Consider the following 11,344-nt stretch of genomic DNA (forward strand, 5'->3'; position numbering starts at 1 on the left):
GCAAAGGGGGAATAAATATCTCCATCGGGAGCAAGGAGGAAAGTTAAATCTACCTTACTCAGTGGTTGAAGGGGAAATCAAAGACCATCACTGGGCAGGGGGGGGGGGGAAGCGGCCCACTCCATACCCTCCAACATTTCTCCGATGAAAATAAGGACGTCCCATTCCATAATGATAATCTTACTATTTATACCCCACACATCTTATTGGGGTGCCCCAGCACTCTGGGAAGCTTCTAACATATATAAAAACATAATAAAACATTAAATAATTTAAAAAAACCCTTCACTATACAGGATTGCCTTCAGGCGGCTCTGGGGTTGGATGACTCCATAACCTCCAACAAAAATAGGGACATCCTAAGGAAAAGTGGGACATTCTGGGATCAAATCAGAAACCGGGACAGCTTCTCTAAATCAGGGACATCCATGGAAAATAGGGAAACTAGGAGGGTCTGTTACTGTGAATGATACTGGATGGGTGCAGAGCCCAGCAGCACCCGCCATTTCCTCCCCAGGGCTGAGGGGAGACCAGCCTCCTATTTTTCAATCTTGTAGAGGCAGCATTGAGGGGGGGAGGAGGAGGAGGAGGAGGAAGAAGAAGAAGAAGAAGAAGAAGAAGAAGAGTAGTAGTAGTAGTAGTAGTAGTTTGGACTTGATATCCCGCTTTATCACTACCCTTAGGAGTCTCAAAGCAGCTAACATTCTCCTTTCCCTTCCTCCCCCACAACAAACACTCTGTGAGGTGAGTGGGGCTGAGAGATTTCAGAGAAGTGTGACTGGCCCAAGGTCACCCAGCAGCTGCATGTGGAGGAGCGGAGACGCGAACCCGGTTCCTCAGATTATGAGTCCACCGCTCTTAACCACTACACCACACTGGCTCTCAGAGAATCATAGAACTGTAGAGTTGGAAGGGACCCAGGGGTCATCTAGTCCAACCCCGTGCAATGCAGCAATCTCAGCTAAAGCATCCATGACAGGTAGCCACCCAACCTCTGCTTAAAAGCCTCCCATGAAGTCCGCAACCTTCAAAGGGAGTCCGTTCCCCTGTCAAACAGCTCTGACGGTCAGAAAGATTTTCCCGATGTTTTGTTGGCATCTCGTTTCTAAAGATGGAGAAAGCTAGTTTTCCGCTGCTCCAGAGGGGAAGCCCTGAACCAATGTATTCCAATAGCATGAAAGGAGATTCTGACTCAACATTAGACCAATGGCTAGTATAGAACCAGATTACGAGTCTGCCGCTCTTAACCACTACACCACACTGGCTCTCGAGGGTGCTGAGGAGGAGGCGGATCTGGCATTCAAGGAGCAAGCTGCAGCTGTTGCAGTGGGTGATGCACCAGATCCGCTGCTGCTGTGAATCCTGCTGCTGCCTAAGGCCGCTGCCTCACGTTGCCTCATGGGTGGACCGCCCCTTATCGCACTACAATATTTTCATGTGATATGGCACATCTAGTGTGGGGTAACAGTTAAGAGTGCTGGATCTGGCAGACCAGGGTTCAAATCCTGGTTCTGTCATGAAGCGCACTGGGTGACTTTGGGCCAGTCACTGCCTCTCAGCTAAACCTATCTCACAGAGTTGTTGTGGCGATTAGATGAGGAACGGGAGAACCACATACATCACATTTATTACAAATAAATAAAACAATAGAATGTACCATATTTTTCCGTGTATAAAACGCCCCCGTGTATAAGACAACACCTATTTTTTCGAACCCAAAATTAAGAAATCAATGTTTTTTTGGGGAGATCACCCTTGAGTTGTTGAGCCTTTTTGGACGAGGTCACCCCAAAGTTGTTGAGGAGTTAGCTTCTTCACAGCAGTCTTATACACAGAAAAGCACGGTAATCATTGGGGCTAGTATACAGGCCCTCCACAGATTTGTCTATCACTATATTTTCTGGGAGAAATGCCATTGCTGAAATCTACACTGTGGGACGAAGTCCTTTATTTTGCCTGATTCTTCCAACACTCAGCTGCATCAGATAGTCCCCTGAGCTAATGCAAAGGGCAAGAATCTACATTCTGTTCATTTTTTCCACACCGCCAACACATTGGTTTAACACGGAGGATATAAGGCGTCAGCGACAACAAGTGGATCATCATTCCCCTAGAAACTTAAATTTTACTCTTTTTATAAAGTATCATGTGTAGGGCTGGGAATTCCCAAATAAACACAAAAACCTTCCAGACATTCTCTGCTTGTAGCTGAACTGCCCTTTGCCCATCTCTCATGCGGCTGGGAATGAGAATCTGGCAAGCAAAGAGCCAGGGTATATTAATTTTAGTCTGTTCCGGAAAATAAGTTACGACGTTTATGCTGAGGAGCAGGCACGTCGCCAAGTTTCTGTCAAAAAGGCATCTTGGTGCATGAGCCAAGAAACACAGCCCAAACGATGCTAGGGTCTCTGACTGCTCACAGCCCCATCATCATCTGAGACACCAAGGAAGGCACATTGCAGGCGGGGTGGACTCGATGATTTCTTGCATCCTCTCCAACTCTCCAGTTCTATGACTGTAGAGGAAAGGAAGACATTCACCACTGTGGCATGGCCTTCTTGGTGGTGGCACCCAGGCCGTGACATTTTCTTCCCCTGAATACTCCTCTATTGCTTTCTTCTGTTCTATCTTTTTGGGGCTGCCCCAGGCAGGGCAAGGAACAGGAAATGGCTTGTGGGGCAGAGGCGGTATTTTGAAGGAGGCGGGAGGCTCTGACAGGGTCCTAGAGTCACCCCACTTCCTTCCCAAAGCCTATTTAGCTCTGTCCCAGCTTTGGAAAGGAGATGGGAGGGATTTAGGACCCTGCCAAAGCCCTCATGCCTCCTTTCCGAAGCCAGGCAAGCATTTACCCGCCGCCCAGTATACCTGAAGGAGCATCTCCACCCCCATCATTCTGCCTGGATGCTGAGGTCCAGCTCTGAGGGCCTTCTGGCAGTTCCCTTGCTGCGAGAAGCCAAGTTACAGGGAACCAGGCAGAGGGCCTTCTTGGTAGTGGCACCCGCCCTGTGGAACACCCTCCCATCAGATGTCAAAGAGATTAACAACTAACTGATTTTTAGAAGACATCTGAAGGCAGCCCTGTTTAGGGAAGTTTTTAATGTGTGACATTTTAATGTATTTTTAATCTTTGTTGGAAGCCACCCAGAGTAGTTGGGGAAACCCAGCCAGATGGGCGGGGTAAAAATAATATATTATTATTATTAAAATTATTATTGAGAAGGCGCCCCCTTGGCTCGGTGCCCCAACCAGATGCCCCAATGTGGAAACTAGCAAGCAGGATTTGAGTGCAAGAGTCCTCTCCCCAACAGTAAAAAAAAGGTAAAGGACCCATGGATGGTTAAGTCCAGTCAAAGGCAACCAAGAGGTGTGACGCTCATCTCACTTTCAGGCATGGGGAGCCGGCGTAACACCTTTCCGGGTCCTGTCGCCAGCATGGCTAAACCTCTTCTGGTGCAACGGGACACCGTGATGGAAGTCAGAGTGCACAGAAACACCGTTTACCTTTCCACCACAGTGGTACCTATTTATCTACTTGCACTGATGTGCTTTTGAACTGCTAGGTTGGCAGGAGCTGGGACAGAGCAATGGCAGCTCATCCCATCGCAGGGATTCGAACCGCTGACCTTCTGATCAGCAAGCCCAAGAGGCTCAGTGGTTTAGACCACAGCACCACCCATGTCAACAGTGCCAACACTTTGCTTGGTACCATTCACTCTGGAATATAACAACAATGGAGAAAATTATGCACAATTTGAGATTTCTGCAAGGACTAGACCTTCCAAACACTATTTATACAATTTGACATTATTTTATTACATATACCACGGAAACATTGTTTTCAAGACAACCCATACCACAAGCTTTGCCCATCTGGAACTATATTATCTGCTAATCAGATAACATTAATATTCTTTACTAGGACTTTGTTATTTTTCCCCATGTGCAGCTGTGCTCATTCTACATCCCTATTTTATAGCTTTGCTTTTCACCTTTTAATTTTGAACTGTTGTTCTAACCATTCTCTCAGTTTTATATACGCTATAAAATGAAATTTTTAAAAAAGTTACAAAAAGCAGCACCCCCAGTAACAGCATTTGATCACTGCATGACACAAGATGGACAGTGGTGAGTAAAAAATAATAGGGACAGATGGAGCATGTTTTATTGCTGCATGCAAACATGGTTATTACAGAACCGGATTTGCTGCTAAGGGATCAGATTTACAGCAGATTTACACCTGTGCCTCTCCCAGAACAATCATCTGGAGGCCGAGTGGCCCTCAAGACCGCCTGAGTGGTTTCCTACTGCTTGAGAGTGTCGTTTCTAGGATATCGGCAATCATCAATATTTATCTAGTGATTTAACACTTAGTTCTAGTGTTAGGAGGGAAGGAGAAAAGCTGTTCTCCATCAACTTTCCCTATTGAACAGAGTTGGACCATATGACCTTTTAGGTCCCTTCCAACTCTACAATTCTATCATTTTCTATTATTCCAGGCTATTGCCTTTAAACCTTGCTGGTTGGCTTCTTCTAAGACATCTGGTTGACCACTGAGGGTCAAAACAGAATCCCGGACAAAATGAACTATTTGGTCTTATCCAGGAAGTCAGGTTGACTTCAGAGAGTTAGGGCTCATCCTGCTTGTCCTGTGCTTAGAAAGCACAGATTTCAGCGATTTCCCACTTAATCTGCACTTTCTTAGCATGGGTCCAAGGGGAGGGTCCAAGCGATTTTCCCCTCGCCCCATTCCTTTCCCAGGGAAAACCCACTCTTTGGTGCTCAATCGGAGCAAATGTCATTCTGGAGAAAACCCAGCTGATGTTTGCTCTGATTAAGCACTAAAGAGCGGTTTTCCCTAGGAGAAAGCAGCAGGACAAGAGAAAGTGTGGATGAGCTTTTAGACAAGCTATTTCAAACTTTTATATGGTTTTTAAATAGCTCATCTTGTATCTTGAGCAAATCTTACGTATGCTGGGGGAGAACTCAGCTACTGAATCACCCAAACCCACATAGATAGGAAATGAATTAGTAGAGATGGATCAGAAATCCAGTTTGGTTTGCATTTCCATGTGAACCTACCTAATTCACAATTCCGCAAGCAATATGTGATGTGAAAGGGGCCATCTTTTGAAATTCGCACTTCACCAAGTGCAATTCTCCAGCCAAACAAAAACATGCATACTAGGGGAAAGTGTTCATCAGAAATGCATATATCGATGGAAAATGCATTAATAGTCAGCTGATCTCCACTTTACTATTATTTTTATTGTATGATTTTGTAAAATGCTCAGGTTTTTTTTAATGAAGTGTGGCATATACATATTCTTATAATGGAATTCTTCTTTGGCGATCCTTCATAGCTAAGTAAGATTGTCTTCCGTGAACACGGTCTTAGCCGTGAGTCCGTAAGTAACCGTGGAGGCCAATTCTGGATCCACATGTCCTTCCACAGTTGGGACTTATAACTAAATTAAATTAAAGGTAACTGCTTAAAAAGAAAAAAAAACCACAGGCATGTTATGACCCATTTCTTTTAAATTACAAACTGATGCAGAAATGTGAAGAACTGAGCTTGAGATTGGGGGGGGGGGAGAGAAATTGAGAGAAAGCAAAATTGACAAATTCGTTGATGCCTAATTAGGCACTAATCTAATGCTAGCAACCGTTCTTGGACTTGGGTTGCAAAACACTCCTGGAGATGTAAACACCCCAAAGCACGCTTAAATGTTTAATTGCAAAAGTTTTACAACTGTTGCTTTTCTGTTTGTCACTGTTTGGAATACGCATTGCTTTCTGAGAGTCCTGGAGGAGATCTCTGGAAGCTATCTTGTCTTCAGGAACCACACTGTGTGCCAGCAATCTCCTTTGTTCTTTCCTGGGAAGATGGGTAGAATAATAGAAGATCCATCTCCTTTCCACTCCTCCTTAGCAGCTCAGGACTTACAAATCACTAGGGATGGCGGCACCTGTCAATTCCACTTTTTCTCTGTTTCTCATTTTCCCAATCTTCAGCGCAGAACTCTTCCACAGAACTCTGGTCTTCCACTTTAAAAGCAAAGCAGGGTTCTAGTCCTCATTGCACTGCACTAAGGAGGAACCTAGGAAGCTGTTCTATACTAGCCATTGGTCCATCTAGCTCAGTATTATCAACACTATCTGACAGCAGCTCTCCAGGTTTGCAAACTGGGGGTCTTTCCTAGGCATGCCAGTGGCTGCAGGGTCTGCGCCCTCACAAAAAGCGATTGCTCTGCTACCTTAACAGAACAGGCCCAGATCTCAAGACAGGTTTAGAGGCCAGGACTGTCCTTGGTAAAGTGTAAACAGTTGGAGCTTCAGGCCTCCATTTCGTAGAATCATGGAATTGTAGAGTTGGAAGGGACCCTGAGGGTCATCTAGTCCAACCCCCTGCAGTGCAGAAATCTCAGCTAAAGCATCCCTGACAGATGACCATCCAACCTCTGCTTTGAAACCTCCAAGGAAGGAGAGCGCACCACCTTCTGAGGGAGTCCAGTCGACTGTCAAACAGCTCTTACCGTCAGAAAATCCTTCCTAATGTTGAGTCAGAATTTCCTTTTATGCTATTGGAATACATTGGTTTAGGGCCTCCCCTCTGGAGCAGCGTAAAACTAGCTTTCTCCATCTTTTGAAACGAGATGCCAACAAAACATCGGGAAAATCTTTCTGACCGTTAGAGCTGTTTGACAGCGGAATGGACTCCCTTTGAAGGTTGCGGACTTCATGGGAGGCTTTTAAGCAGAGGTTGGGTGGCCATCTGTCATGGATGCTTTAGCTGAGATTGCTGCATTGCACGGGGTTCGACTAGATGACCCCTGGGTCCCTTCCAACTCTACAGTTCTATGATTCTCTGAGAGCCAGTGTGGTGCAGTGGTTAAGAGCGGTGGACTTGTAATCTGGTGAACCGGGTTCGCGTCTCCGCTCCTCCACATGCAGCTGCTGGGTGACCTTGGGCCAGTCACACTTCTCTGAAGTCTCTCAGCCCCACTCACCTCACAGAGTGTTTGTTGTGGGGGAGGAGGGGAAAGGAATTGCTTTGAGGCTCCTTAGGGTAGTGATAAAGAGGGATATCAAATCCAAACTCTCCTCCCTTCTTCTTCTCTTCCATGTCACAGCCATTTACTGAAGATGGCTATTCTATCCAGGGGCGTAACTAGCTGCTCCTGCACCCGGAGCGGTGGGGGCGGGGTGATCTACGCATGGGGGTGCCACGGTGATCTGCCCCGGGGGGGGGGAGTGCTGCGGTAATCCGTTTTGGCCAGCGCGGGGTCCCAAGCCACCGCATCACTCCCAGGAGAGACACATGGCTCAGGCACGCTGCAGACCAGGCCCCGCAGTAAGTGCCGCCCCCGGGGTGTACCATTTTGTCAAACCCCCCAAAGGATGACCCCCGGGGTGGCCCGCACCCCCACCCCTCCTTCCTACGCCTCTGATTATATCATTGCATTGCATTTATGAACCACTTTCCACGAAACATCAACAATAAACACATAAAAAACACCAAAACAAACAAAACCTGACAGTGTTACAGCAATAAAATGCTTCCTTTCGATGCAGAGTCTTGCGTGCGATTTGGCTCAGACCGCAGGAATCCTTTTGGGCCAGGAGTGCCCAATGCTAGATCTCTGGCAAGATTAGCAGGCTGTCTGTCCCCTGTGCCAATTTTGCACACTAGCGGAAGGGTTAACTGTCTCCTGTGCTTCCTAGCTGCCTCCTCCCTCTTTTCCCAGGGGAAGGGGCTGATAGGACTTCTGGAAGAGGGAGAAGCAGGGGCCTGTAACTTCAGACATGGCTTTTTGGGACAGGAAGCCTCTGGAGGGCTGATGGCATCCCAGCTCCTGGCAAGCTATTTCTGAGTAGCTGCCCCTATTTTTCTTAACAGTTGGCTGACCGTGGATTTTTATTGCCATGTTTACTTTTGCGTTTTCGTGTGCGCAGAAAGGATATTTAGAAAGAGCTGGAAATGATTGATTGGCAGGCTTGCCTCAACAAGACAGGATTTTTCAACACAACAAATAGCTGGGTGACACTGGGCCAATCACTGGCTCTCAGCCTGGCCAACCTCGCAGGACTGTTGGGAGGGTGGAGGGGGAGAGGGACAACGATACATGCCACTTTGAGCTGCTTAGAGGAAAGATGAGATATAAATGTAAATAAGAAGAACAAGTGGAACTTGCTACTATCCATTGAACCCATATGAGAGAAAACCCACGATGTTATTGATTAGTTCAATTAATTCCATTAATTAATTCATCAATCAGCTGGTTAAATGAAGAGAGTTAAATAGATTGGAGAGGGAGGTGCAATTGGCAAACGGCCTGATACTAACCTAGTTACAGTGGAACGTAGCAAACTGCCTTATACTGAGGATAAAGTGGAGCCTATTGGTCCATCCAGGTCAGTGAGCTACAGCCCTTTCCTTAAAAGTAAAGCAAGATTCTAGTCCTCATTATTCTGAATGAAGGGCTGGTTTAAAGAGGAACAGGGAGTCTCTCCCAGTCCTACCTGGAAAAGTCACTGGGGATCGAACCCAAAACCTTCTGCATGCAAGGCAGATAGATGCTCCACCACTGAACGATGGCCCCTTCCCACAAGCTGGCTGACCCAAACCATAGAAGATGCACTCACCCAATGATGTAGGCAAGGACCACCAGCTGTATCAGCCTGAAGGTGAGCCCCACCTTCTTGTTCCGCACCAAAACCATCCGTGGCGTGTCATATTCAAAGAGGAACGAGGACACTTTCTCCGAGAATTTGTGCCCCATGGATGAAACACCGCCTTGGTCTCTGCCAACCGCTGCAGGTGAGAAACCTCTGGCTGCTTCTTCAGGCTTTGGTTCCCTGCAAGTCCTGGTGTGGTGTTTTCTTGCAACTCATCCACTTTGCCTTCTGCCCTTCCCCAGGAGACGACACAGAGCTCCCTCTCTCTCTCTCATGGGTGTGAGCAGGTCACTTTACATCTCCTTAGATGGTCTGGGGGGTGGGAGGTGGGTGTGCTTTCGGAAGCAAATATAATAAGCCAGCCTGCAACCACTGTCCAGGAAACCGTTGCACCCTAGAGGTTTGTGCTCCTCCAGATGGTCGCAGGAGGAAGTGAACGAGCTGCGAAGAAGAAGAAGGAGCTTGTTGCAAACCTTCCAACTTTTCACGGGCTAAAATAGGAGAACGCTTGCAAGGTGCCAGCTCTTTAGCCGAAAGTTCCTTGCCAAAGGTCCTCCTCTGTTACATTTTACTCTGCCTTCTGCGTGCTGTAAATATTTGCTTTGCAGTAGCATTCCCTGTGCTGATTGAATAACCAAGAGGATGTTCCTTCTTTGACTTAGACACTTAAGAAAGAATTGTCCTGCAATAGGTTATCAACGGCTTAAAGAGCTAGAGTCAGGCTGGTGTATGGTTATGAATGTTTACATCCCTCTTTTTCACCAAGGCTCAAGGTGGCTTACCCAAATCAAAGCAACACGGGTAAAACACAGGAAGCTGAAAACCTGTAAAAGATCATTCCATCCCTTCCAATGTTTCTCTGATGACAATAGGGACATCCTAAGGAAAAGCGGGACATTCTGGGATCAAATCAGAAACAGGGGCTGCTTCTGTAAATCCGGGATTGTCTGGAAAATAGGGACACTTGGAGGGTTTGTGCCCACAGCGTTATGCAATGCAAATGTTGAAACCCACAACCGAGGAACTACGGGAGAATTTCTCCTCCCCCAAGAGAAATCTGGTGACACCACCACCACCCAATTTATCTGTCCAAAAATACAGTAGAGTGTTTTGAGAGGCCATTTGGACATGGCTCAAAAACTCTTCGGCAGTGGTTTAGTTGTCTACTGCATTTCACTGCTTCTGCCTACAAGGCTTTCCATTGGAGCACCTCATTGGCCACTGTGAGAATGGGGTGGTGGTCTAGAATGGCCCGGTCCAACAGAGCTCTTGTTTGGCTCAAGCTACTCTCCCTATGAAAACAGTAGCAAGGCCCTCTCCATACTGAGATAAGATTCCTGCATGTTGCTCTGCCCCTCTAAATGCTGGCGAGAATCCGCAGAGCTTATTTCACCCCCTCAGTGGGCTTTTAAACAGCAAGACCTGCAGAGAGTGGTGGGTGTCCCCAGACAACCGCTCACTCTCTGGGGACATTGCTTGTTGTTTTTTTGGTAACAATTTATTGATTTTCTGAAACAAAAACAAAAAAACAGAAAAGAAAAGATCATAAACAGATTAAACCATAATTTTTTGGTCAACTTTCCTCCACCCCCCCTCTTGGTTCCATTATAATATACTTGTTTATGCACATCCATAAAACCTTATATACTTAACAATCCAATTTTAAAACCTTCTTCATCTTATTACAAGTGACTTTTAAAAGTTGTACCAATGTAAAAATCTGTACATAAGCTTTAAAAATATGCATTGAACAATTGCCCTTTTTGTAATAATTTGTCCTGCACAGTTCAGTAATGTATTTTGCCAGTCTTCTTTTTTATCTTCTTTATCTTCTTTGGCTGAGGCTTCTTCCTTCCATAGGGGCTGGCTGGTCTTGGGCTGGCATCCAGTCTCGCATATGTCTTTCGCTCAAACAATCCATCAAGTCCTGTACATCTCAATATCATAACATCAATTTTTTAAAAAAACAATCATTTCCCACATTTTCTTCAAATCTTTATACAGTGGTACCTCGGGTTAAGTACTTAATTCGTTCCGGAGGTCTGTTCTTAACCTGAAACTGTTCTTAACCTGAAGCACCACTTTAGCTAATGGGGCCTCCTGCTGCTCCTGCGCCACCGGAGCACGATTTCTGTTCTCATCCTGAAGCAAAGTTCTTAACCTGAAGCACTATTTCTGGGTTAGCGGAGTCTGTAACCTGAAGCGTATGTAACCTGAAGCATCTGTAACCTGAGGTACCACTGTATGTCTTTTCATCGGGGATATTGCTTGTTGTTACTGGAAGTACAACTGCAGGAATTATTCCATGCGTAACTTAAGGGTTAGTTCCCTTCTCAGTGTTAGCCAACTACCCATAGGTGGTGGTGTTGCTTAGCAACCAGCAAGAGTGGCATGATCTCTAGTCAGATCTGTGAACCGCCCTGCGATCTTATGATGAAGGGTGGTATAACAACAACAACAACAACAACAACAACAACAACAACAATAATGGTGAGGTAACATCTACTCTGATTGGCTGCATATCTCTGAGGGAGTTTTCTCTTTCCTGTTTGGTGGTATGTCTCCCTCCTGTGGAGCAGGCCTGAAAAACAAAACCTCTCTGTTCCTTTCCCTCAAATTATATACTGTTTATGCCCTCCCCCAGGCTTCCCTCAGTAAAGTGTGACTG

At 46.2% G+C, this 11,344-nt stretch overlaps 1 protein-coding gene across 1 annotated transcript in view; it reads right to left on the bottom strand.

The window, feature by feature from the left end:
- P2RX1 (purinergic receptor P2X 1) overlaps window positions 1-10,469 on the bottom strand; it is a 28,103-nt gene extending 17,634 nt beyond the window's left edge. Inside the window, exon 1 of the mRNA XM_082201492.1 lies at window positions 8,644-10,469. Coding sequence (XP_082057618.1) covers window positions 8,644-8,780 — 137 coding nt within the window. The 5' untranslated portion in view covers window positions 8,781-10,469. The remainder of the gene's footprint in view (window positions 1-8,643) is intronic.
- Window positions 10,470-11,344: the final 875 nt, after the last annotated feature.

The sequence above is a fragment of the Podarcis vaucheri genome, assembly GCF_965113315.1.
Source record: "Podarcis vaucheri genome assembly, chromosome: 15".
In the NCBI taxonomy this organism is placed as follows: domain Eukaryota; kingdom Metazoa; phylum Chordata; class Lepidosauria; order Squamata; family Lacertidae; genus Podarcis; species Podarcis vaucheri.